Here is a 27,819-nt window from a genome sequence, read left to right on the forward strand (position 1 = left end):
ACCGTAGACTCCTGGTCCTTAGTGGGTCCTGATGCCCAAGAGAAGGTTCGGAAGTGCCCTAGGAAGTGCCTATGGGCGGTCCGCCGTCTCTCCCAACAACTCGGAACGCCTTCGTCCTCTGAACCTCTCTGACCAGTTTCAGCGAGTACTGCTGGTAACAATGGGAGTCTAAAGAGACCGGCAGTGGGGGTGGAGAAGAATTATAAGTCAGGCAAAGTCTGCAGGCAGCCGGAAGGGGCGGGGCTGAAGGCCAGGGTCGACGTCCCCCGGCCTGAGGAGCTTGAAGCTCCTAGGCTAGGGGTGAGAGAGGGGCTCCGGTCTGCGAAGCGCGCGGGCAGGGGGCGTGGGAGAGGGTGCTGAGGAGGTTGGCTGTGGCGGGAACTTGGAAGAGGCTGGAAGGGGTGGGGTCGGTAGGTGAGGCCGGATGGAGGGGGCGGGGTCGGGTGGGCGAGGCTGGGCGGAGGGGGCGGGGCCGAGGGGCGAGGCAGGGTAGAAAGAGAGGGAGAGGGAGACGGGGAGGGGGCGGGTGGGCGGGGTTGCGTGGAGGGGGAAGGGGGACGCGGGGTCGGGTGGGAACGAGGTTGGGTTGGGGGACAGGAGGTGGCTGAAAAGGAGGGAGGAGGACAGGAGTGCCAAGATCTCATCTTTCCATCCACTCCGTCCTACGATGTTCTTGAGGCCTGGATGATTATGAAACAGGAAAAGGCAAGGTGGCTAACATGAACCTTTCTTCCATGCCCGAACCAGGCCTCCTAAATGTGTGGGACTGCCCCTGGAGCTGTAGCCCTTCACCACCATCTCTACCTCCTTCCTTCTGAGGGATCCTGAAACCTCTGTCATGGAAAAGTACCATGTGTTGGAGATGATTGGAGAAGGCTCTTTTGGGAGGGTGTACAAGGGTCGAAGAAAATACAGTGCTCAGGTGGTGAACAAAGAGGGGTATCTCTTGGGTGGGGTTCTGTACCTCCAACTACGGTGGAAAATGGGACCAGAATCCCGACCTGTATTCCTGAGGCACTGACTCCCTCATTCCTCTTAGGGAGCATGAGCCCTAATATTGGATTACTTGGGCTCAGATCCTAGGTCCACCACTTTGTAGCCTTTGAGCTATGGACAAGTTACTTACCCTCTCAATGTCAGTTTCCTCAATTCTAGAATGAGATAAGAACAGTATCTGATTGATGGGGTTTGAGGATTAAATGTGATTCACGCTGAATTACTATCCTAGTACAGTGTCTGACACCTAGTAAACAATAAATAAATTTTATGTTTATTATTTTTCTCCTCTATCATACCATGCCAGAAGAGATAAACCACCTGAACTCTTATTCTCTCTTCTTCATTTTTTTCGTCCTTCTCTTTCTCCTAAATCTCTTAAATCTTTACCCGGAGTTCTTTACCCAGATCAGAACACCTCTCCCAGAGTCCACCAAAGGGAGCTGTCTGGCAGAAGCTGTTTTCTCCTAGGGCAAGGGGTGGGGGAGGCCTGGATAAGGCCAGGGTACCATGGGGAAGGAGAATAGACTAGCAGGTAATGAGAATTTGCTCTAATGGTCTAAAGCCCGAGTTCTGGAGCTCTGAGGTGAATGTTTCAATAGCGTGGTTAGGCCTTGACTCTTCTTCATCTTACCACTGACAGGTGGTGGCCCTGAAGTTCATTCCAAAATTGGGACGCTCAGAGAAGGAGCTGAGGAATCTGCAACGAGAGATTGAAATCATGCGGAGTCTGCGGCATCCCAACATTGTGCATATGCTTGACAGCTTTGAAACTGACAAAGAGGTGCACTTCGGTTTTGGGTCCCCCTTCCCCAAGAAGAAAGGTCCCAGAAATTTCCTGACCTCAGAACGCATAAATCTGGAGCCATCAGGACAATTGCCTTCTCCCTGCAGGTGGTGGTGGTGACAGACTATGCTGAGGGAGAGCTCTTTCAGATCTTGGAAGATGACGGAAAACTTCCTGAAGACCAGGTATGTTTCCTGGCTCAAACTTCTCCCCTCCCCTACCTCTTTTCAGCTTAAGGACTGCTAGGGAAACCTGAGGGCACTGAGAGTCACCATTTTGAAAAACTCCTGAGGGAAATATAAGAGCCCGGGTGTATATGGAGACAGTGTGGTGTGACAGGAAAGTATGTGAACACTGGAGCCAAAAATCTCGGACTACAAAGGTTGACCCTGCCATTTTCTAGCTGGATCTTTGTGGGCGAGTTACTTTAACTTCTTTGTGCTCAGTTTCCTCATTTAAAAATTGACGTAATTATAATGTCTGTCTCATGAGACTCTTGTAAAGATTAGTGAATTAATTCATGTGAAGTGTTTAAAAGAGTACCTGATACACAGTATTCAACATAGTTAGCTATTATTATTTTTTAAGATTTTATTTATTCATTTGACAGAGAAAGAGAAAGAGAGAGCACAAGCAGGGGGAGTGGCAGGCAGAGGGAGAGGGAGAAGCAGGCTCCCTCCCTATTGCAGGGCTCGATCCCAGGACCCCAGGATCATGACCCAAGCCGAAGGCAGACACTTAACCAACTGAGCCACCCAGGCACCCCTAATCAGCGATTATTAATGCTGTTGCTGTCACTAGGCACCCTTGGGGAAGAAGGGCTAGTGTGGTAGTACCAAAGAGGGCAGAAGGGGATAAGCGTTGTGGTTAAGGCAGGATTCACCAGCAGGATCTAGTGGTTAGCAGTGGGGTTTGGTCAAACACATTCTCCAACCACACTTTTTCTAGAGATTTCTCTGTACGCTAGCAAGTAGGCCCCCCTCAGGACTTCCTGATGCAGCATGCCATCTCCCTCTGAGCATTATTATTTGTAAGTCATCATCTTGCTCATTTTGTGTATCTTATTCGTTTGACTACTTCTCTTGAGAAAAAGGACTTCGTCTTATTTAATAACAGCTAATGTATATTGGAGGTTTACTAAGTGCCCAGCACCATTCTGAGTATAGCATGCTGTAACTTACTTAATCCTTGCAATAACCCTGTAAGGGAGGTGGTGTTATTATCGCCAGCTTGTAAATGACGCGTCTGAGAGGCATGGGATAATTTGCCCATCCATGGTCATTTTTCTTCAATGAGTGAATGAACAAATGAAAGAATGAATGAATTGGGGGGGCAAGAACTAAGGAAGCTGTCATGGGAAGCTCTGGAAGAAAGAAAAAGAAGAGAAGATCACATCAGTTATTTAGGGAGGTGCCAGTAGGCTCCTTCCTCTGACCTGACCTCTCCTTTCTCTCTGCCACCTGTTTGACCCCTAGGTTCAAGCCATTGCTGCCCAGTTGGTGTCCGCTCTGTACTATCTGCATTCCCACCGCATCCTTCACCGAGACATGAAGCCTCAGAACATCCTTCTTGCCAAGGGTGGCGGCATCAAGCTCTGTGACTTTGGGTGAGGAGACTGACCTTCTGTCTCCGCTCCTTGTTCTGCAGGGAGTCTTAGACCATCTGCTTGACTGGCCTGAGCCTCATTTTAGAAGCCAAGCTGGAGACTGGGATTCCTGTTGGGTCTTTAGGAAGGTGCTCTCTGTGTGGGTTTGGGATATCTTACACAGGCCTAGTCACCAGGCCTAGTTTGTATCGATTACACTCTCTCTTCCCATTTCCGTTCCATCATCTCCCCCAGATTTGCCCGGGCGATGAGCACCAACACGATGGTGCTGACATCCATCAAAGGGACACCGCTTTATATGTCTCCAGAGCTGGTGGAAGAGCGACCCTACGACCACAACGCAGACCTCTGGTCTGTGGGCTGCATACTGTATGAGCTGGCTGTAGGCACCCCTCCCTTCTACACTACGAGCATCTTTCAGCTGGTCAGCCTCATTCTCAAGGACCCTGTGCGCTGGCCGACCATCATTAGTCCTTGCTTCAAGGTAATGAACAGAAAGGGAGATTACTTTTGCATGAGAAACCTGTCTTCCTCTTCCCTCCCCGTTCCCTTTTCCAAAATCTAGGGCAAGATTTTGCCATTACTGAATGAATGCAGGAGCTGGGCCCAGCTGCCTTGCTTTCTATTGCAGGGGCTGATTCTGGGAGGCTGTTCTAAGGTCTGCCAAACTTGGGAATAGCAGCCCCTCCTTGGGGCTTATTCTTTATCACAGTGGAAAGGTAATTTCAAGCCACCAGGGACAGATGCTGTCCTTTTACACACCCTCTATTCCACTTATTTCCTCTCACATGCAAGGTCCAGATGAGATCTAGAATTGCCCGCAGAACTGTCAGTCTTCCTCGTGAAAGGACTGTTCAGACATCCCAATAGACAGAGCTAGAGGGGCTAGCTAGCTCAGGATTAGGGGCAGATGACAGAGGCGGTGCCTGTTGATTGCAGCTAAGTCTCAGTGGGGGAGGGAGGGAGGGAGGAAAAAGAGTTGACCCTTTTTATTCTTATCTAGGGCAAAATTTGGGCCCTCAGTGGAATTTAAATGCAAACTTTTCCCAGAGTGCAGTCTCATTATAACTTTCTCTTGCTCTAAGATGAAAAGGGACAAGTTTCTCCCCAACCTATTTAGTTGGGGAAGCTCAAGTAATTATCGAAAAGAATCTAAACAAAAGAAACTTAAGTGGGTGATAGGCATAGGATATTCCTTCTCCCTTAGAGCAGACATGCAGGCATCTTCGTTCAGCAAGAGCCACAGAGGACACCTTGTTTTAGAACAGTGATCGTTATCGACCAGTACCTTCTATTCCTGTTTTAGGCCCAACTGACGATTTTCCCAAGGATACCTCATAACAGATGTACCCTTTTCAGAGGCAGTCTGCCTTCCCCACCGCCATCTGAAGACTTGCTGAAAGATTTCTGTTTTTGCGTGCTCCCAAACCTATCTTTATGCAATGACTTGTGTGTGAGTGTGCTTTTAACCACAAATGCGTCTGTTCCTACCCAGCCGCAAACAAAGCCACAGTCAAAGGGAGGGCGCAGTGAGCAGTTTGGACCCCTCTGAGTGTTTGTTTTCTGAAGATGATTGTGAAGGTGACAGAATGTCTCTGGACAAGATGTGGGGCTCTCCAGGAGGGGAGGCAGTGAAGTCTGTTCCTGGAGCCAGGGAAATGAGGCCTAAGGATGGGATTAGAGAGGGTGTGGTCAAGGCCAGCTACTTTGCTGAAGAAATGGACTCAGGAGTCCTGGTCTCCTGCTTCTGCTGGTGAGTTAAAGAGAGCCTGTAGAAAAGCGAAGACCCATGGGGTATTTTTTTCTCTCCACAGAGCTTCCTGCAGGGACTGCTCACCAAGGACCCCAGGCAGCGTCTGTCCTGGCCAGACCTCTTACATCACCCCTTTATAGCTGGTCGTGTCACCAGTGAGTCCTTACAGTTCCAGGGGCTTTGGCACTTCCCTGGACTCTTCCCGATCTAGCTCCTTCCCCCAGCTTGTGGACGCAGCACATCTGCTTTACCCTACCAGCTCGAACTTTCTTCCTTGCCCTTTGCCTAACCTCTGCCACTTCCCTTGCCGCCCCACTCCCTCTCTGTCACGTTGTCAAAATGGTCTCCTTCCACAGAAGCCTGAGGACACTGAAGTTGTCTCCGGCCAAGTGGAGATGGTGGCGTGGCTCTAGTGTGATCACGTATTCTCCCTCTTCCTTCCCTACAGTAATAACCGAACCAGGAGGCCCAGATTTGGGCACCCCTTTCACCAGTCGCCTACCCCCAGAACTTCAGGTCCTAAAGGACCAACAGGTGCATCGGCTGGCCCCCAAGGGCAATCAATCTCGCATCTTGCGACAGGCCTGTAAGCGCATGGCTGAGGAGGCCAAGCAGAAGGTATGTGGGACAGAGGGGATAGGTGACATGACCAGGCTAGCAACTGGGGAGGTTGAAGAAGGAAGGTTGAGGAGGGGCCGTGAATAGGATTCATACTGCCCTATGGCAACCAAACAGTTTTGATTCAGTGTCTCCTGCCTACTTCCCACAGAAACACCAGAACACAGGACCTGCCCTTGAGCAAGAGGACAGGACCAGCAAGATGGCTTCTGGCACAACCCCGCTGCCTAGACTAAGAGCCACTCCTCAGGAACCAGGCCTCTTGGCTGGCATCTTGGCCTCAGAAATGAAGAGCAGCTGGGCTGAGTGGGGGGCTGGAGAGGCCCCTCCTGCACCTCGGTGAGGAGGGGATAGCCAGGGATTTACAGGGTGAGGTATCTTGCAGGTCTTTGGCTTTAGCCAAAGCAAATACAACATGGTGCCTGTCACTAGCCACCGCCTCATGGGGACAGGGCCCTGGGAGTCCGAGTCCTGGGTTCTTGAATTCTGATTCTTGATATTTTCCTGATTCATCAGGAATCGTGGGAATCTTCCTTTCTCTATGCCTCAGCTGTACATTAACTGAGAAGGAAAGAATTGTTTCCATGCAAAAGGGAAGATTATTTGAGTTGAGAGCTACAGGTGAAAGCCGCCAAGGTAGACTTGAGAGTAAGATCCAAAGTGGAAGGGCAGTCAAGGATACGTGTGGAGTGGTCAACGTCCTGTCCTGGCCATATCCTAGAAGAAAGCTCTCCCCCTTCCAATCCTGTATGGCCTCTTCTTCATGCTTCTCTTGGACCTAGAGCAAGGAACATGTTAATGAACCCTGAGCCTCACAGGTCTGGAACTCCTCTACTCCCTGTTCCTCTGGCAGGGAAAACCGCATCACCCAGGATTGTGAACGAGTTATCCCAGAGCTGAGGCCAGAGGTGGTGGGCCAGCGGAGCATTGATGCAGTGGACCTAGAAAATGAGGTAAGCCCTACGGGCTGCACTTGGCCTTGACCCTGCCATGGGATGTTGGGTCTGGGTAGATATTTTTTCTGGAATAGTGATTCCTGACTATCCCAAGTAGGAGCTCACCTTGTATTAAAGATTGCTTTCTTATTATCAATTTATAGATTTTAATTACATAGCATCTGAACACGTAATTATAAAAAATTGGAACACATGGGTAAAAATCAAAGTCCCTCTTGAGCTTTACCCCCATCCCAGTGGTGTCTGCGTTATTAGTTTAGTCTTTCTTCTTCCAAGCTTGCTGAATTTTTGCAGATATGTATATGCACGCACAGAAATCTCTAGTTTGGCTGTTTTCTGTTACTGAGTTCACACCAGATATACTGTTTTACATCGTGCCTCACTTACCATATGAGCTGTTTTGGAGATCCTTCTACATCTGAGCATGTCATTTTGGGGGGTTTAACTTTTTATTTTGGAATAGTTCAAACTTAAAGAGTAATTGTGAGGACGCCACAAAGAATTCCTGTATACCCTTCACACAGATTCCCCACCTGTTACAGTTCTGCCACATTTGCTTTATGATTCTCTCTCCCTAGATATCTATGTATGGGTAAGGTAAGATGCAATCACGTCCCTTTACCCCTAAATGCTTTAGTGCATATTTCTGAAGAACAAGACCATTGACCTACACCCACTGCAGTACAATTACAGAAGTTGGAATTTTTTTTTTTAAGATTTTATTTATTTATTTGACAGAGAGAGAGACAGCCAGTGAGAGAGGGAACACAAGTAGGGGGAGTGGGAGAGGAAGAAGCAGGCTCCCAGGGGAGGAGCTGGATGCGGGGCTCGATCCCAGGACTCTGGGATCACGCCCTGAGCCGAAGGCAGACGCTTAACAACTGAGCCACCTAGGTGTCCCCAGAAGTTGGAAATTTAACACTGATATGATTCTGTTCTTTCATCTACAATCCATATTCAAAGTCTGCCAGTTGGTCTAGTAATGTTCTTTATAGGGGAAAACAAATTTTTCCCAGCCCATGCTCCAATCCGGAGTAAGGCATCGTGTTTAGTTGTTACACCTCATTAGTCTCCTTTATTCTGGAATAGTTCCTAGTCTTTCTTTGTTTTTCAGGACTGACTGTTTTGAGGTACACAGGCCAGTTATTTTGTAGAATGTTCCTCAAATTCATACTTCCTCACGATGAGATTCTTTTATGCAGTGTTGGGGGGACTACTACCTAGGTGATGCAGGCCCCGTTTTATAGTCTTTTTAATAACTTCATAATATTTCCTAAGATGGGTGTGCCATGATTTATTATTCCCTTACTGATTAGCTTTATGACATTTCCAATTGTTTTTCGTCATAAACCATGCTGCAGTAGACCTATTTGTAGGTATCTCTTTATGAACACATGCCAGTATTCTCTGAGAGACTTTTCAAGACCCCTCACGTACTGCCAGCTAGACCTTTTTAAACTGGTGGTTGAAACAAATACATGTGTGCCGAAGAATTCACTGGTTCTTGCATTTACTCCATGATTCCCCAGTTTGGGCGCTACTACCCTTGAACGTGACATGCTCCTGACCTCTTTCACTCCCCTATGCCTCAGGAGCCAGACAGCGACGATGAGTGGCAGCACCTGCTAGAGACCGCTGAGCCTGCACCTGTCCAACTGAAGGCCCCTCTCACTCTGCTGTGCAATCCTGACTTCTGCCAACGCATCCAGGGCCAGCTGCATGAGGCCGGGGGGCAGGTAATGGGCACACGTAATGGGATTTTAGACTATTGTAATCACAGATGAGGCATTAAAAAACATGAGGAGAAAAAGAAAGTTTGTCCCTTTTTCAATTCTCTTTCAATTCATCTATTTAATTCAAGATTTGCTAGCCTCCTTTAGTAACACAGAAAGAACAGGCCTCGGCTCTCTAAAATAAATAAATCAACCTTTTAAAAAAAGGGCGCCTGGGTGGCTCAGTCAGTTAAATGCCCAACTCTTGATTTTGGCTCAGGTCATGATCTCAGGGTCGAGGGACCCGAGTCCCACCTCTGGTTCCACACTCAGTGGGGAGTCTGCCTGAGATTCTTCTCTCCCTCTCCTTCTGCCCCTCCACCCCCTGCACATGCACGGTCTCTCTTTCTCTCTATTAAGTATATCTTTTCTTATAAAGATTTTATTTATTTATTTATTAGACAGCGAGAAGTAGCAAGAGAGAGAGCATGAGCGGGGGCAGGGAGAGGGAGAAGCAGGCTTCCCACTGAGCAGGGAGCCTGATGCAGGGCTCAATTCCAGGACCCTGGGATTATGACCTGAGCCGAAGGCAGATGCCCAACTGACTGAGCCACCCAGGTGCCCATAAGTAAATAAATCTTAGAAAGGAAGGAAGGAAGGAGGGAGGGAGGGAGGGAGAGAGGGAAGGAAGGAAGGAAGGAAGGAAGGAAGGAAGGAAGGAAGGAAGAAAAGAGAGAAAGAGAGAAAGAGAAAGAAAGAAAGAAAGAAAGAAAGAAAGAAAGAAAGAAAGAAAGAAAAAGAAAAAACGGAAGGAAGGAAGGAAGGAAGGAAGGAAGGAAGGAAGGAAGGAAGGAAGGAAGAAAAAGAAAAAAGAAAAGAAAGAAAGAAAGGAAGAAAGAAAGAAAGAACGAACAGGTCTCAATTTTCTCTTTCTGAAGGGAAAAGCATTCATTTGTAGCAGGGGTTGGCAAACTCGGATGGTAAACGTTTTGAGCATTGAAGAGCAAGAGGCAAAATGGAGGATATTAAGTACTTCTGTAATGAGAGAAAGCGCTTTTCCACATAATTTTTATTGATGGTGATGTGATCAGCGTTGGGTGTTGTACGCAACTGATAGATTATTGAACACTACATCTGAAATTGATGTACTATATGTTGGCTAATTGAATTTAAATTAAAAAATTTTGTTGATGAAATTAAAAATACAGATGTAAGTATACAAGAGCTTCTAATACAAGTATACTAATGAGAAGAACGAGATTCTTTTTTAAAGGATAACATTTTGTCTAATTGGCATTCATAATTAATGTTGTTTAATCATTCACCGGTTGATGGACATTTGAATTGTTTCCACTTTTTGGCTTTTATGAATAATGTCACCACGAACATTCACGTGGACGTCTTTGTGTGGACATAACGCTTTCATTTTTCTTTCTTGGCTATCTAGGAATTGCTGTGTTGAATGGTAATTTATGTGTACCATTTTAAGAAGCTGATAAACTATTTTCCAAAGTGGCTGCCTTATTTTGCATTCCCACCAGCACTGTGTGAGGGGCTCCGTATCTCCACATTCTTGCCAGCATGTATTGTCTGTCTTTATCACAGCCATTCTAGTGAATGTGAAATCATGTCTTATTGTCATTTTAATTTGGATTTTGTTAATAACTAATGTGGAGCATCTTTTCATGTGCTTATTAGCCCTTTGTATATCTTCTTTGGTGAAATATCTATTCAGTTCTTCTGCTTATTTTTAAATTGGGTTGTTTGTACCCTTGAGTTGTAAGAGTTCTTTGTATATTCTGGATAGGAGACCTTTATCAGATATGTGGTTTGCAAATATTTTCTCCCAGTCTATGATTTGCCCTTTTATTTTCATAAGAGTGGTTTTTGAAGCACAAAGTTTTTGAATTTTGATGACGTCCAATTACCATTTTTTTCTTTTGTGGATTACGCTTTTGGTGTTATATGGAAGAAATCTTTTCCAAATCCAAAGTCTGGAAGATTTTCTCCTATTTTTTCCTCAAAGTTTTTTAGTTGGAGCTCTATCATTTAGGTCATTTTGAGTTACTTTTTATATATAATGTGAGGTAGGGCTCTAAGTTCATCTTTTTGCACATGGCTCTACAGTCATCCCAGCACCCTGGGTCCAAGACTCTACTTTCCCCATTGAATTGCCTTGGCGCCTTGCACCTCTCTTCTGGCCCTTCCATGCTGTCCTTGTAGTGGGGTGGTAACTTCAGTAGGGAGGCAGGTGAAAAGCTCTGCCTCCAGGTTAAGTCTTGCGGAGTTGGAATTCCAGCTGAACTACTCTTTAGCTATGTGGTAATTGACTCCTTGCTTAACCTATCTAGAGGCTTTAGTCTTCTCATCTGTAAAATGGGTAATTGTGTTTACTGTACAGAGTTATTATAAAGAGTAAATGAGCAAATAAGTGAAAAGATTTAGAAATAGAGAATGATATATTATAAAGCACTTGACGTAAATGTTATTCTTTTTTGAAGAGTTAACTTTTTAAAGAATAACTGTTTAAAAGTATCATAGTGCCCTTACCTTGCAGGTTCCATATAAATAAGTGGCAGGCTGGATTTGGCCTGTGGGTCATAGTTAAATCTTGATCTAGAGTTAGACAATACTGTTTTATCTGTCTGGAATTGAATTACATTGTTTTGTGTCTGTTGTTTTTAATCTTTGGAAGTGTGTAAACGTGTGTGCGTGCACATGCATGTGTGTGTGCGTGTGTGTGTTCGTGTGTGTGTTTAAGGTGAAGGGCTGGACAAGGGAGGGAGCAGATAGGAATGGCACTGGGTCCCCCAGAGACCGAGGGGAGGTCCCCTTTACTTTGGTCACTGTTGTTGTAAGTCAGGTGACCTGTCCGTGTATATTCTTCTTCCCTGACGCTGTTTCCCTTTTTCTCTGTTCTCCTTCCCTGGGTTTTAGAGTTCCAAAGAAAGGAGTGAGAACATATAGTCTGCTTTGCCAGCTCCTTGGGGACACTGGTATTTGTGACTCTCCTTTTCCCTCTGATAATATCATGACTGTGTTTCCCTCATGTCACCCAGATCCTGAAAGGCATGCTGGAGGGTGGATCCCATATCCTTCCGGCACTCCGGGTCCTGAGCAGTCTTCTGTCTAGCTGCAGTGACTCCGTTCCCTTGTACTCCTTCTGCCGCGAGGCGGGGCTCCCCGGGCTCCTGCTCAGCCTGCTCAGACACAGCCAGGAGAGCAACAGTATCCAGCAGGTAAGCCCTACGCCAGGAGCCTCGCGAGGCTTTCAGGAGCTCCTTCACCTTGGCTTTCTCTTCTTCAAATTTCTTCTTCTTCCGTTTCTTCACCTTGGATTTCTATTCGGCCCCCTGCCTTTTCTTTTCTTGCCTCCTGTCTAGTTAGTGGATCACGAGTTGCAAGCTCTGCTGCGCTCTGAGACCAGACGGATCCTGTCAGGCAGTGAAGTATAGACTCTGGGCCACTGTATGAGGAGTGGGGACCACGAGAAATTGGAGAGCTTGTGCCCAGTCTGTGAATGGGACATCCCCTCGGCTCCAGCTCACTGTTGCCACGTGAGAACACGTGCCCAGTGGTACCAGCTCGCCCAGTTTTCTAAGAGAAGCTAGAAATCCAGATGTGTATGCACAGTTTTCCAATCTTTAGAGCGCTGTTTGGGAATGTTAAATTCTAGGCTTCTGTTGCCCTGATTTTATAGAACAGAGTACTGAAATTCAGAGATTCGCCAACTCATACACAGGCACTAACTTGTAAATGGTCACAGGGACTGTACGTGGAGGAGCTAGGATTGAGGCTCAGTGTGTCTGAGGCCGAATCCCTCCCTGCACCAGCTGTGTTCTGCTGTGGCCGAGCTGAGAGGACAGAATACTGAAACGTTTAGTGGGGCCTCGGCTCAGGTGGCTGGAAGCTGCATTCTGCTCAAGAGTTCTAACCCTGAGTGTTGTTAAGAAATTTAGAAAAGAATTTGAGTGATTTTGAAAAACAGAGCCTCCTAAATTCCTAAATGCTATTCTGGCCAAACAGGACACATTTTCAGGCTACATACAGCCCACTGGCCGCCACTTGTTACCTCTGGATGTCCCCTCTCTGTCCGACGCTCTCTTCCCTCTGCCCCTTCCTGTTTGATCAACCTGACTGGGTATAGGACACCCTTTTTTTTTTTTATTGCGTTTTCTCTTCTTCGTCTCCATCCTCTTCATTGCCCTTACTCTCTCTCCTCTTCCCTGGCAGCAATGTTGGTATGGGACCTTCTTACGGGACCTGATGGCTGTGATTCAGGCCTACTTTGCCTGCACCTTCAATCTGGAGAGGAGCCAGACAGGTGACAGGTGGGACGAGAGCCAGCTTTGCTCCTTTGGCCCCTTTGGCTTCAATTTCTACCCCCATTTCTTCCCCTCTCTGTTAGGAACAGGCTAAGTAAGGAGAAGCCGACAGGTTAGGGGTCAGCTGACTAACTGCTGAGGGTCTAGCTAGCCCTTCTAAGGACTCAGAGACCCCTCTAAGTTTATCCCAAGACTTGCAGGTTCTAAGGGTCACCAAACACTAAATGGAAGGGTCACAATTGGTGAATAACCTAGAGAAAATTGCAAAGAAGGGGCTAGGAGGATGTATATAGAAGACTGTGTGTGTGTTTAGCAGGGGAGAGGGGAGGGAGCATTCTGAGATGTTCCTTTGCAGAGATCCTCCTGCCTGCCCAGAACTGACCCATTTACCACATGTGGGCTCTTAGAGAGATGGGCTATTTTTTCCCAGCCTACAGGTGTTTCAGGAGGCTGCCAACCTCTTTCTGGACCTGTTGGGGAAATTGCTGGCACAACCAGATGATTCTGAGCAGACCCTGCGGAGGGATAGTCTTATGGTAATCTGTTCCCTGGCCCAGGTTTCTGTCTTTGATGTCTTTCCCCACGTTTCTGCCTTCCCCTTTCTTATACCTCTGTAGGGTTAGGTCAGGGTAATACAACCAACATTTACCGACCATGTGCCACGTGAGTAAGGGAAAGTCCCTGTCTTCAGGGGACTAGAAATAGTCTAGTAGGGGAGACGAAAAATGATCAAGGACAACAGTGTGAGAAGTACATTAAAACTTATATAAAACTTGTATGAAATATAGAAGCACCACTGAAGAAGATATGATTAATGCTACTTGGGGAGTCACAGAAGAAGTCTTGAAGGAAGTCATCTTTGCTAGGATTTGAAGAACGCATAGCAGTTTGCCAGGTAGGTGAGGCAGGAAGTAGGGAGGACATTCCAGGCAGAAGGAGCAGTGCATATAAAGATCTAGAGGCATTAAACACTGTGGCCTATTTCAGGAAACCACATTCCTTCTCGAAGAGACTTGCAGATGGGCTAGTATTTCCCAAACTTATTTGTCCTGTGGACCAATAAACTAGTGGGTTCTCGCCCCTGGACTCTGGAGGTGAGGGACAGGAGAATGGAGGATTGAACAAGAAGATAGCTGAGTTCTGACTGATCTCAGAGGAGACAGAGAGGAACATCAGTAAGGAAGTAAGCCGTTGCCTAGTCTTTGTTCAAACTGACAATGAGGGACACAGATCTGGGCTGCATTTCTGCCTCCAGCTAGCAGTCCATTCAAACTCTTCTAGTCTGAGAGCCTATTTTAAAGTTCCTCACCCATTCAAGTCAGGAAGCTTTTTCAATGTCTAACCTAAGTTTTGGCCATCAGCAATTTACGTTATTGGCTAGCATTTACCCTATATGTCACTGTGGAGTGAGTGCATAGGGAGTTTGGAATAAACACCCCTCCTCCCGAAATTCTGAACCAGTAGGACTGGGTTGGGAGGGACCCAGGAATCCCCAGGAATTCTCATACTCATGGTCTATAGATAACACTTTGAGAAGCGTCATCAGGAGGCAGCTGATCAGAGAATAGAAGGATTGCCATCTAAAATTGCCATCCTTGGAACGTGAAGGCGATTATAATGCATTTTCTGTGCGAGGGATACTTTGAATGCCACAGCTGGTCCCTCTGGGTTTTCTCCTTTTTTCCCAGGTTCTCTGGGGGATTCTTGCTCCTTATCCTAAGCCCCGTCACTTCTCTGCTGCTCTAATGTCAACCCCGCCCTTGTCTCCCTTAGTGCTTTACTGTTCTGTGTGAAGCCATGGATGGGAACAGCTGGACCATCTCCAAAGCCTTTTACTCCAGCCTGCTGACTACGCAGCGGGCAGTGCTGGACGGGCTGCTTCACGGCTTGACCGTTCCCCAGCTCCCTTTCCACACACCCCCAGGTAACCAGAGTAGGGCGCGGAGGTTCTCTTGAGTCCGGAGCAACTCTGGCTCTGCACCCCACCCCCCACCACCACCGACTGCCATTACCTTGAATAGTGCCTGGCATTCAGTGAGTGCTCAGTGACTGTGCACTGAAAGAATGAACGGGGATCTGAGAGAAACAACCAGACCCCGCCCTGCGTTCTTCGCCTTTCTCCATAGGAGCCCCCCAAGTGAGCCAGCCACTGCGGGAGCAGAATGAGGATCTGCCTGGAGCCATGTCCTCCGCGCTGGCAGCCATATGCACGGCCCCGGTGGGGCTGCCCAGCTGCTGGGAAGCCAAGGAGCAGGTCTGAGCTGCGGTCTCTGGTTCCTCTAATCCATGTTGCCGGAGATGAGGAAGCTGGCCTCAGTTTCTCAGAAAGACATAAAAATTAGCATTGATGCTTCCCCTTACTCTGTACTTTCAGAAACTGATACTCTCCCACCCTGGATCTGGGCCACTTGTAGAACATGATGTCACCAAAATCCCAGAGCCCTTGGCCAGCTGGTTAGAGAGCTCAGTGACAAACTGCCCGTGTGGCAGGGTAGCTGATCTGAAGCCACCCATGATGCTTCTTCAAGGGCTCAGGATTTAGATTTCCTGCCCCCCTTTTGGCCAACAACACTTTCCTCTGTACCTGCCTACACTAGGGCGAAACTAGGCCAGGACCTTTGGTTCTCCGTTGGCTATGAGGACTGGGGATGGGATGGGGTCTGAGGTTCCTGGTGAATCTGAGGGAGAGTGACTAGCAGGGGCGAGAAACCTGATTCATTGGAGATAGGAGAGGAATAGGCTGGGAATCCTGGGAATGGGAGAGAGGCTTGGGCTGTGTCCCTACAGATCTCTCGGCATTTGGCGAATCAGCTTACTGAAGACAACAACCAGCTGAGGCCGTCCCTCATCTCTGGCTTGCAGCATCCCGTCCTGTGCCTCCACCTTCTCAAGGTACTGCCTGTCCCAAACCATTGGGACTTCAGGTTTCTTTCCTTTTCTTTTTTCTTTAGGGGGGAAGGGACAGAGGGAGGGGGAGAATCTTAAGCAGGCTCCGTGCTGGGCGTGGGATGTGGGGCTCCATCTCATGACTCTGATATCATGACCTGAGCCAAAATCAAGAGTTGGATGCTTAACCTACTGAGTCACCCATGTGCCCCCAGGTTTCTTTTTAATCCCCAGGACTAAGAGAGAGAGAAAGACACTGAGAGAGACAAGAGATCCCAGAGGGCTCCTTTCTGCTTCTAAATGTATTCCACTGAGATGGCCCCACTGTTAGCCAGTCCTCATCAGAACAGAGAAGTAGCCCGATCTCACTGACTTATAGCAAGAGGTGGAAATGGCCTGGGCGTCTCTAATACCCCCGTGGTGGATACTAGATCAGTTGAGAGGCCAGCCTGCTTCTCAGCTCAGGGGCCACTCGGCCTCACTGACAGACTGCTTCCCACTCCCTTAGGTTCTCTACTCCTGCTGCCATGTCAGCGAGCGCCTGTGCCATCTTCTAGGGCAAGAGCCCCTGGCCTTGGAGTCACTGTTGATGTTGGTCCAGGGCAAGGTAGGCCAGCAACACAGGTGTATCGTGGTGGCCCCACTGTCTCACTCAGAAATTGCTCTGCTATCTGAGGTTTCCTTCGTAGGTAAAGGTAGTGGATTGGGAAGAGTCTACCGAAGTGGCCCTCTACGTCCTCTCCCTTCTTGTCCTCCGGCTGCAAGATCTGCCTTCTGGGTAAGTCATAAAGTGGGGTCTCTCCACTGGAGTCTTCCATCCCCATAGCTCACCCTGATGTAGAAATGGGAAATGGCACCTTGCAGCCTGTCCTTAGGACGGACTGGGATAGAGAGAGTGAAGTCTTCTCTACAAAGAGCAGACCTCGCTTCCTACTGACTTTGTGTCTTGGCGATGGTCCTTCGGTCTCTGTGGAGAGTGCTGTCCAGCGAGGAGGGAGGCCATTCACCAGCCTCCTTTCCCTCGGCTGCACCCTTTGATGTATCTCCTTTTTCCAGAATGGAGAAGCTAGGCAATGAGATTGCTACTCTGTTTACCCATTCACACGTCGTCTCTCTCGTGGTGAGTTTTCAGCTTTCCTCTTCCTCCCCTTTTCACCCTGCCGTCCGGCCCTTTGGGGAGCACAGGCGTCACTGTCCCATGAGCAGCGGGTTCTGAGGCATCCGTGGGGCCTGACAGAGACATATGCTCTCTGCCTGTCCTGCCTGCTGCATGGATTCAGACGTTCCTTCTCCTCTGACTCCTCCCAGAGTGCAGCAGCCTGTCTGTTGGGACAACTTGGTCAGCAAGGGGTGACCTTCGACCTCCAGCCTGTGGAGTGGATTGCAGCAGCCTCACACGCTCTGTCTGCCCCTGCGGAGGTGAGGTGGGCCAGGGAGGACACAGACGCCTTCTCTCTGACTCAGACCCAGGATTCCATTCAGGGGAAAAGACTGCAGCGCCAGCACGCCTGGGGCAAACCAAGGAGTGGGGAAAGGAGCCAAGGAGTCTTTCCTTTCCTCTCTGTCTGCCCCCAGATAACAGCCCCCTCTGAGCCCCGACTGGCAGGCAAAGAAGGAGAGAGGGAGGGGGACCCAAGTTACCAGAGGATGAGATTTCCCTGCCTGCTTTAGTCCCTTCCTCCAGCAGCTCCTGCTCCTGTTGTTAAGGTCCTTTCAAAAGCCTCATCTCTTCCCCTCTGCCTGCAGTTGGCACTCCTGGTCCCCCCTCCTTCTCCTTAACTGAGATGGAAAAGGTGGCTGGCATCCTGAGAACTCTTCAGGAATCCGGTCCACCGCGTAGCCTCCTTTCCACTTTCTCCTTTTCCAGGCCTTAACCCCTCCCCCTCCTCTTTAGATACTTTGAAACCTATATTTATGTCATTTTGTAAAAAGAAGGATAGATTTCATATTCAGATGATTGTCATCCTTATAGGCACAGAATTCCTTACAACTTAGGAAGCACTTCACATGTTATCCCACAACATGCTTGAAAGAGAGACACATGAAATGTAATGATACTCACCTGCTTTTTCTAGATGAAGTTGAACTTCAGAGAGGTGGTAGGGACAGCATTCCTATTCATCCAGGAGCCCCAGTCAGAAATTTGGGAGTCCTCATAGACTGCGCCCTCTGCTCCATTATTCCCCCATCTAGATGGTTCCCCCAGGCCCCATGTGTTCAGCCCTCCTGTCATCTCTCAGATCTTTTGCTGCCTGCCACTGTCCCTGCCCTGCCTTTGTTCGTGTGCACATCATCCATCTTGCACTCTTGCCTGCCAAGGGACCTCTTTTCTAGACTCTCCTCTCCAGTCTATTCTCTTCACTGCCACCAGGGTGAGCTTTCTTAAAAGTCTAGTCATTTGTTCAACCAACAGGCATTTAGCACAGAAATCCGTATTGAGGACCAGACACTATTCTGGGCTTTGAGGATACAGCAGTGAATAAAAGAGACAAAAATCTTGCCCATATGGACCTTGCATAAATCCTCAGTGGCTTCCCGCTGCTTCCGGGATAAAGTCCAAACTCCTTTACCCTCTCCTCAAAGCTCATCTGTTTCCTCTGGGCTCTTAATCCTTCTGTACCAGGACTTACCACTTCCAAAGGTCACTGTCGTCGTTCATGAGCTGCTTTATTTATGCTATGAGTACTACTTGCAATGCTGTCCCTTCCTACCATCTCCTTCACTTGACTGCCTTTTAAACTTTTCATTCATCAGTGTCCTACCTCCAGAAGGCAGAGTTAGGCCCTCTCCACTGTGTCTCCGCCCCACCTCCACCCCACCCTCTTGTCCAGCAAGTGTCTTCCTACCCTACCAGACTATGTGTCCTTGGGGTAGAAGTAGTCATTGAATGAATAGCCAGGAACCAAGACTCCTAGGTCCAGAAGCGCTCTCCCCACTTCCCCGGGCTGAGGAAGAGCTCTTTCTGCCTGATCAGGAGTTGCTTGCAGAGGACCTGCATTCTTCCTGCCTCTCTCCAACAGGTCCGGCTGACCCCACCCGGTGGCTGTGGATTCTACGACGGCCTCCTCATCCTCCTGCTGCACCTCGTAACCCAGGTATGGGCACATCCAAGGTTGAACCGCTAGGCAATAAGAATGAAGCAACCCACACTCGCCTTTTTTGTCAAACTAGGGTGCCCGTAATAGCCTTCGAATGGGCCCACCTGCCCTTAGTACAGACCCTTTCTGGGGAATCACAGCTGCCTCCCTCAGGATTCAGTGGGGGAGGAGAGCCGTAATTCCCTGGTTTCCAGAAGACATACACATGGGTTAAGATGTGAAAAGAAAGGGAATTCAGACAACCGGGAAATCCCAGATTGTTGGGAAAACAGAGGAATTATTTCTAGGACTCTCTTTCCTTGTAGGTCAGGGATAAAGGGGAAGCATTTTGAGGCCTGATTTCGATCTCCCTACCCGCCCACCCTCCTTCAATTTCCTCTCCAGCCAGGGAAGGGTAGCCTGATAAGGGACGTGGCTAGCTCAGAAATGTGGACCGTTCTGTGGCACCGCTTCTCCATGGCCCTAAAGCTCCCCAAAGAGGTGTCTCCACAGGAAGAGGAGCCGTCACTGTCCAGGCCACAAAGCCCAGAGCCAGACTGGACGCTGATCTCACCCCAAGGTATCTTTCCATCAACATGGCCTCCGTTGTGGGGCCGAAGTATTGAGCCCTCTTCAAAGAAAGCAGCCCAGCCCCGGATCAGCCCACAGAGATTGCTACGACTGTTGTCGCCTGGGGAGAGGATGGTGCGGGCTACGCTGGGTGGGAAAGGGACTAAGTAGGTGGAAGCTCGGAGAGCCCTGGAGAAGCAGGAGTGCCCGGGCCTCTTACCTGTTCCACTGGGTCTCCATTCTGGGTGTTTCCAGGCGTGGCAGCCCTGCTGAGCCTGGCTGTGGCCACCTTCACCCAGGAGCCCCAGTTATGCCTGAGTCACCTGTCACAGCGTGGAAGTATCCTCATGTCCACCCTGAAGCATCTGCTTTCCCCCAGCTTCCTGCATCAGCTGGGCCGGGCGTGAGTTGGAGCTAGAGGAGGGAGACCAGATGGTCCAGAGAGTCTGCAGGGTGGGGTGGGGAGAGGGGAGGCAGGAGAGCCGTAGCTGACAGCTTGAGCTATGAGGAGAGCAGTGGGATTGGTGAGGTTCGGGAAGGGGAGCCGGACTCTGGGATTTGAGAAGGGGGCCGAGAATGGTAAAGGGTGGGTGAGCAAGACCGAGTCAATCCTTCTGCACTGCCCTCCTTAGGCCTCATGGGTCTGAGTTTCTGCCCCTTGTGGTGCTCTCCGTCTGCCAGCTCTTCTGCTTTCCCTTCGCCCTGGATGTGGATGACGACCTCCTCGGAGGCGTCTTGGCTGACTTGGGGGACTCAGAAGTCGCAGCCCACCTGCTGCAGGTACTTGGGAAGCTACTCAGGCACGCAAGTCGGGGAGGAAGATGGCCAACCTTGTGTTCTCGAATTCACTTGCCAACAGCTCCTGGGCCCCTGGAAGAGTGGAGGGTCTGGCTCCATCTAAGAGTTGGGAGTGGAGAAGGCATTTGGGCCTGAGCAGAGGCATTGGCTGGCCCTGGGGCTGGCACCTCCTCTCTCCATCCGTCCCTCCTCTGGATCTGTTGGAGCGCCATGGGGAGGACATCCCAGTCTAGGCACTGGAGACTCAGTTCCTCAGCCAGGAATCATTTCTCTGGCAATTCTTGGCACTAAGCAGTGGGCCTTTGAAGGCGGAGAGACCGCGTCCTTGCAGAGCAAGGAATGATCTTGCACCTGTTCCCCCGGGCTCCCCACCGTGTCTCACGTGGCGGGCTTGGGTCAGGTCTTCCAGTTCTCTGGGGTGTTTCTCAGCATAGCTTGGCTTTTCTCTCTGCCAGAGCTTGGGCTCCTTTGAGCTACCCCACTGCAATGAGTGTTCCCTCTCCCTGAACCCCTTTTGCCTGCTGCCCTGGCCCTCTTTTCCCAGGTCTGCTGCCACCATCTTCCATTGCCTCAAGTTGAGTTGCCCGTCAGTCTCCTCACACGCCTGGCCCTCACGGATCCCACCTCTCTCAACCAGTTTGTGAATGCGGTGGCTGCCTCCCCTAGAACTGTCATCTCCTTCCTCTCAGTTGCCCTCCTGGGTGACCAGCCACTGCTAACCTCTGACCTTCTCTCCCTGCTGGCCCACACAGCCCGAGTGCTGTCTCCCAGACACTTGTCCTTTATCCAAGAACTCCTGGCCGGCTCTGATGAGTCCTACCGGCCCCTGCGGAGTCTCCTGGGCCATCCAGAGAATTCTGTGCGGGCGCGCACTTACGGGCTCCTGGGACACTTGCTGCAACACAGCATGGCCCTGCGTGGGGCGCTGCAGAGCCAGGCTGGGCTGCTCAGCCTCCTGCTCTTGGGGCTCGGAGACAAGGACCCTGCTGTGCGGCGCAGTGCCAGCTTTGCTGTGGGCAATGCAGCCTACCAAGCTGGTCCCCTGGGCCCTGCCTTGGCCGCTGCGGTACCCGGTATGACCCAGCTGCTCGGAGACCCTCAGGCTGGCATCCGGCGCAATGCCGCGTCGGCTCTGGGCAACTTGGGGCCTGAGGGTTTGGGGGCAGAGCTGTTACAGTGCCAAGTCCCTCAGCGGCTCCTAGAGATGGCGTGCGGAGACCCCCAGCTAAACGTGAAGGAGGCCGCCCTCATTGCCCTCCGGAGCCTCCGGCAGGAGCCCTGCATCCATCAGGTACACCCCTGGGGACTCGTGGACCCCGACAATGGGGTTGTATTTCACAACATTTTTCTGAGGTTGTCTTTAAGGAATTGGGACACCCACAAATCCCCTGTCCGGAAGTGGGAAATGACAAACTCATCTCCCATCTCCCACCCTGGAAAAGGGAAGGAGTGCAGGAGAGGGCTCCGATGAGTGGGAAGTTCCTGGCATCTCAAGGACCAGGGTTTCTGTCTTGAGGCTGTGTGGGAAGGAGGTGAGGACACACTAGGCCATGTTGAGGTGTTGAGGGATTTTATCCTGGGGGCCGTGAAACGGCTGTCTTTTTTCAGCACTCACCATGTGACAAGCAGCATGCTGAGCATTTTACCTTTATTATCTGGTTTAAGCTATTATGGTCCTCATTTTGCAGGTGAGGACACTGAGGCACTGAGAATTTGAGAACTTGTCCATGTTACAAAGCTAGTTTGGGGGACTGGACTTCTGAGCTCAGAAGTCTGAGTCCTGAGCCCCACACCTTAACCACTGCTTTATTCTGTTGTTTCTGCCTGGTATATAAAGTGGCCTAGTGGAAATCACACATCTACCTCTGATAAGGCTAAACATCCAAATTATTATAATGCAATGTGGTAGCATTGGATGGTCCATGCGGAATAGACGTTTTGATGGGATGGCAATGATATAAATTATAGGATTTTCTGGCAATCCCTGTGGAAATAATGAAAGGGATTCTCAGTGGTAATGAGGTTAAGGCCCAATGGTCAGGATCCACAGCTGCGAATCGCACTTTTGACTGACTGTCATGGTGGCATGTATTACCTTTCTAGGGACAAATGCATGGATCCCTCGGTGCCTCGGTTTCATGGTGTATAACCAAAGCGAATGGGAGTAGACCTCTGGTCTTGATGAGCCCCCTCTAGACTGAGTCCCCAAGAGCCTGTTTTCTTTTTCTTTCTTTTCTAGAGTGGGAATTGCTGGGCCATGTTGTGTTCTGTCATCTGCTCTCTGTCCCACAGGTGCTGGTGTCCTTGGGGGCCAGTGAGCGATTAGCCATGCTCTCTCTGGGGAATCAGTTACTGGCGCCCAGCAGCCCCCGGCCCGCCTCTGCCAGACACTGCAGGAAACTCATTCACCTCCTGAGGCCAACCCACAGCACGTGATCTCAGATTCCTGCGGTCCGTCCTCCAGCCGTTGTTGCCCCCTTATTGCCAACCTCTCCTTTTTCTACTACATGAGCCACCAACTCAACCAAGAGCGAAAGAGACTAAAAAAAAAAAAAGAGATAAGCTGCAAGTCAACTGATTTGAGAACAAGAAACTAGAAAAGATTTATGTATAAAGCTCCCTCCTTTCCCCAGATACTGATTTCAACCAGTAAACTTCATTGATGTTGGTGCCAGAGAAGATTCCTTCCTTTTCTACATCGAAGGCTCTTCCTCCAGTCATGTGCCTTTAATCCCAAGAACATGTCTCCGGGACATCAGAGGCACCTTCTATCTGAGAGCTCTCTTCCTTTCTGGAGCTCCTATAATCCTCCTAGCAGGTTCCTGTGCACTGGCCCCAGGACAGTGATGAAGACAGAGCCTGTCTCACCTCCAAGTGATAAATGCCATCAGTCCCTGCTATGGATGGTTCCCTGACCCGTAGTCCACATTCCCATCCATGGATTAGGGTGGAGAGTCTTTCTTTTCTGTTTTTCTTTCTTTCTTACTTTTTTCCTTTCTTCCCTTCCTGCCTGCCTGTCTTCCTTCCTCTTTCTCTCTCTCTCTTTCTTTTTCTTTCTTGCCTTCTTGCCTTCCTACCTTTCTTCTGCTCATCCTTCCTCTGAAAACTCTTGTCATAAAAGGTATACCTCACCTTACTTGGAGCTGCCAGGGTAAGAGGTTGGGGGGCTCAGCTCCTCTCAGCTGCTGTGTGATGCCGGAAGCACTTGTGTCCTGTTCACACAAGATCCTGGTTTGGGAGCTTCTTTATTATATCTCTTCCTGCCTTCCGGCTTCCTCCATCCCAGATGAGCTACACGTGGCCTCCTACTTCCAAGCCAAGGCCAGTGGAGCTGAAATAGGGAGGGATAGGATTAAACAGAGACGTACACTGGATTGCCTTGTGATCTCAGCCTTAGTGACAAGTTTTGATGTTTGATGGAGTTTCAATGTATAGGGAAGCCCAGCTGCTTGAGAAGGGCAGCTGTTTATGGACATTGAGCATTTTACCGGAAAGAGATGTTTGGCAGACCCATTAGTTAGAGTCGTGATCCAGCTGGAAACACTGAAAGCTTAAACCTCGACTCACTAGGTGGCTTGCAACAAGCTTCTCAGGACCCTGATTTCTCCATCCGTAAAATGGGGAGACTACTTTTTGTCCTTCCTAAATTCTAATTGTTTTCGAAGTGAAAGATGAGTAAAGTGCCCTTGTTTTTTTTTTAAAGATTTTATTTATTTATTAGAGAGAGAGTGTGTGTGTGCACGAGTTGGGGGGGGTGGGAAGAGCAGAGAGAGAGGGATAAGCAGACTCTGTGCGGAGCCTGACACAGGGCTCGATCTCACACCTCTGAGATCATGACCTGAGCCAAAATTAAGAGCCCGACACTCGACTGAACCACCCAGGTGCCCCAGGTGCCCTTATTTTTTATAAGTAATTTTCTTTAGCCCTCATCTTCGTTGTGCATTGTCTGTGTTTATATTTTAGCAAAAATAACCTTTTTTGCCTAGAGACCACTATAATTTCCTCCTATCCCGATTATTTCAATTCGGTTCACCATTGAGTCCTTTCTCTGTGCCTGGTACTGTTCTGGACACTGGAGATAAGCAATGCATGTTCGTCATAGAGTTTCCATTCTGGTCGGGAAGACAATGAACTTACTAACATCAGCGAATTCTGTAGAGCACATAGAGAGGTGAGAAAAGCTCTGGAGAAAAATTAAGCACAGAGAGGATGAGGGGTGCTGAGTTGGATGGTCAGGTGTGGCCTCACTGAGATGACCTTTGAGCAGAGACTTGAAGGTTATGAGGGAATAAGCAGCGCAGATCGCTGCGGGAAAATTTGAGGCAGAGACAATACTCACTTCAAAGGCCCTGAGACGGAAGCGTGCCTGGGGGCTTGAGGAGCTGTGGGGAAGGCCATTTTGGATGGAAGATGTGAAGAAGGGGGAGAATAGTAGAGATGGGGACAGGAAGATAGTGGGGACCAGATGTTGTAAGCCTGTAGACCTACTACTTTGAGTAAAGTAGGCATCTAATGGAGAGTTTTAATAGAGACGTGATGTGATCTGCCTTATATTCTGAGAGATTACTCTTCATTCTGGTGTTGTGCATGGACTGTGAAGAGTGGGGAGGGGTAGCAGCTGGGAGGAAGGGTGAGTGGGTAGGAGGCTGCGGTAGTACCAATGGAATGGTGAAAAACTGATTTTGAATCTATTTTGAACATGGAGCAAATAAGATTTTTTAACTGATTGGATGTGGGGGTGTGAACAAAGGAAAGTAGACAAGGAGGACTCCCAGATTTTTGGCCTAAGCAATTGGGAGAATGGGATTGCCATTAACTAAAATGAGGAAGGCTAGTAGCGGAGTGGTAATGGGTGGGAAAATTCAAGTTCGGTTTTCAACCTGTTAAGTCTATTAGTTGGGAATTTTTAAACACACAAAAGTAGAGATATGAATTCAGTGAACTGCTTTACGGTTCCAACAGCTGCCATATCTATTCTTTTTCTATTCAAGTATTGTATTTTATTTTTTTTTCAAGTATTTTAAATCAACTCTCAGGAAACATATAATGTTACCCATAGTACTTTGGTGTATCTTTAACAGATCAGAACTTCTGTTTTTGTTTTTAACAAAGCCACAGTACTTCACTAAGATTTGTCTGGATTCAGGCAAATACAGTATTGTATTTTAAAATCTAGATTTTTTTTCCCCTTAAAAGATGAACTAGGAAGAATTACCTTGGGAAAGAATTATTTTTTCCCCCAAATAATTCATTAAATACTAGCTAGAAATACCTTGCTTGTCTGGTGCATAAAATATTTGATGTAGAGAAATTAAATATACAAACTTTTTAGGTTCTCACATAAAACAATAGTTAATCATTTCATGAGGAAGCATGATAAGAAAACACGTTTCCATCCTTGGGAGCATATAATCTAATGGATTAGAAATATGTAAACAATTTCACCTCATTTTATATCATTGCACAAAGTGCTGAGATGATTTGACGTGAATGGTCTGGGTAGTGCCTGGAATTCAGAGAATGTCTGGAAGGTTTGAGGATTTGTGCCTGTGTTTGCTTTTGCATGTGTAAGAGAGTTTATGTGTTTTAACCCTTCTGGTGTGAGACGGAGGTTAACGTTTTCAAACATTAAAAGTAGAGAGAATGGCATAATATGTTTCCAAACCCTGATCCTACAGATTCGGCTGTTATCAACATTTTGTCACACTGGTTCTACCTATCCCTTTTTAAATGTTGTCATTGCTGTAGTTTAAAAAGCATCTATTTTGAAATAGATTTTTTTAATTTAAATTTAAAATTTAAAGAAAAGTTGAAAGAATAGTTACAAAGAACTTGCATATACTCTTCACCCAGATTCACTGATAACATTTTGCCACATTTTTTCTGAACCATTTGTTAGTAAGTTGTAAAATCACGTCCTTTTACCTTTTACATACTTACGGGGGAATTTCTGAAGATCAAGGATACTCACTTATATAATCACAACGTGATTAACAAAATCAAGAAATTTAACATTGATATAATACTGTTAATTAGTATGCTGCCCATATTCAAATATTGTCGATTGTTCCAATAATGGGTTTTTTTTCCCCAAAACCGTTCTGTTTTTTTTTTCAACTTTTTATTTAAGTTCTAGTTAACCTATAGTGTAATATTTGTTTCAGGCATAAAATGTAGTGATTCACCACTTACATATAACACCCGGTGCTCATCCTAACAAGTGCCCTCCTTAATACACATCACCTTTTTTAGCCTAACCCCTGCCCACCTCCTTCCAATAATGTTCTTTATACCAATTTTTTTCCTGGTCCAGAATCTAACCAAATATCATGCTTTGTGTTCGTTGTGTTGTCTCTAATCTAGAACCATCCTTCATCTTTTCTTTTGCCTTTTTTGACATTGATTGACATTTTGAAGAATACTGACCAGTTTGGGTATATCTGATGATTTCTTTGTGATTTGATTCAGGTTATACATTTTTATTTTTTAAAAGATTTTATTTCTTTATTTGAGAGAGAGTGAGAAAGAGAGCTCACGAGCAGTGGGGAGGGGCATAGGGAGAAGCAGACTCCTCACTGAGCAGGGAGCCCAATTTGGGACTCGAACCCAGAACCCTGGGATCGTGACTGAGCCGAAGGCAGACGCTTAACCAACTGAGCCACCCACGCACCCCACAGGTGCATTTTTAGCAGAAACACTATATAAGTGGTGTCGTGTCTTCTATATCATATATCACATCCGAAGCTAATGATGTTGCTTTTTCCCATTATTGGTGAAGTTACCTTTGGTCACTTGGTTAAGGTGGTCTGGGCAGACTTCTTTTGACTTCTTTTTTTTTTTTTTTTAATAAACTTTGTATCTTAGAACAGTTTTAGATTTACAGAAAAGTTGAGCAGATAGTAGAGAGTTCATATACTCCTTCCCTACACTTTCCCCTATTATTAACATCCTACATTATTATGATGTATTTGTTATGATTAATGAACTGATATTGATACATTATTAACCAAAGCCTGTATTTTATTGAGATTTCCTTAGTCTTATTACGCATTACATTTGGTTGTCTCCTTAGGCTCCCCTGGCTGTAACAGTTTCTCGGAAGTTTCTTGTTTTTGATGATTTTGTCAGTTTTGAGAAGTACTGGTCAGGTATTTTGTAGGATGCCCCTCTATTGGAATTTGTTTGATGTTTCTCATGACTAGACTGGGTTATGGGTTTTGGGGAGGGAGATCACAAAAGTAAAGTGCCATTTTCATAACCTATCAAGGGTGCGTCCTATGTATCTGACTGTTGATGCTGACCTTGATCACCTGGCTGAAGTAGTGTTTGCCAGATTTTTCTACTGTTACTACTTCTGCCCTACTCCACCCCTTTCCCCCTTTCCTTACTGTGCTCTTGGAAAGAAGTCACTTTGTACAGCCCATACTTAAGGAATGGGGAATTAGGCTTCCCCTCCTTTAGGGCTGAGTATCTACACAGTTTATTTGGAATTCTTCTGCACAGGAAATTTGTGTCTTTACTGCGTTTATGAACATATTAAACCACTTATTTATACCAGGGACTCATGGATATTTGTTTTACACTTTGGGTTATAAACTACTACTACTTTATTCAATTTTGTTGCTCACATTGTTCCAGCTTTGGTCATTGGGAGTTCTTTCAGTTAGCTCCTGTGACACACTCCTACCAAAGTGGTTTTTCTTTCTGGCACTACAAAGTGCTTCAGGCTCATCTT

The 27,819-nt window shown here is 47.8% G+C and overlaps 1 protein-coding gene across 2 annotated transcripts; it reads left to right on the top strand.

Moving 5' to 3' along the window:
- Window positions 1-67: 67 nt before the first annotated feature.
- Window positions 68-27,638, top strand: STK36 (serine/threonine kinase 36). 2 transcript variants are annotated; one of them, XM_026491934.4, is made up of 27 exons: window positions 68-154; window positions 748-922; window positions 1,640-1,780; window positions 1,891-1,968; window positions 3,259-3,389; window positions 3,624-3,873; window positions 5,204-5,297; window positions 5,591-5,760; window positions 5,912-6,099; window positions 6,614-6,713; window positions 8,309-8,452; window positions 11,488-11,667; window positions 12,662-12,759; window positions 13,184-13,289; window positions 14,527-14,677; window positions 14,880-15,007; window positions 15,541-15,645; window positions 16,148-16,246; window positions 16,329-16,417; window positions 16,696-16,759; window positions 16,948-17,058; window positions 18,660-18,734; window positions 19,122-19,296; window positions 19,542-19,689; window positions 19,919-20,066; window positions 20,629-21,375; window positions 22,377-27,638. In XM_026491934.4, exons 2-27 carry the CDS (start codon window positions 839-841, stop codon window positions 22,518-22,520), a joined length of 3,948 nt encoding a protein of 1,315 aa, XP_026347719.3. In that variant the 5' UTR covers window positions 68-154; window positions 748-838; the 3' UTR covers window positions 22,521-27,638. The 2 variants fall into 2 exon arrangements, with proteins under 2 accessions (XP_026347719.3, XP_026347718.3); XM_026491933.4 differs by lacking the exon at window positions 68-154 and adding an exon at window positions 231-300.
- Window positions 27,639-27,819: the final 181 nt, after the last annotated feature.

The sequence above is a fragment of the Ursus arctos genome, unplaced genomic scaffold (assembly GCF_023065955.2).
Source record: "Ursus arctos isolate Adak ecotype North America unplaced genomic scaffold, UrsArc2.0 scaffold_1, whole genome shotgun sequence".
Lineage (NCBI taxonomy): Eukaryota > Metazoa > Chordata > Mammalia > Carnivora > Ursidae > Ursus > Ursus arctos.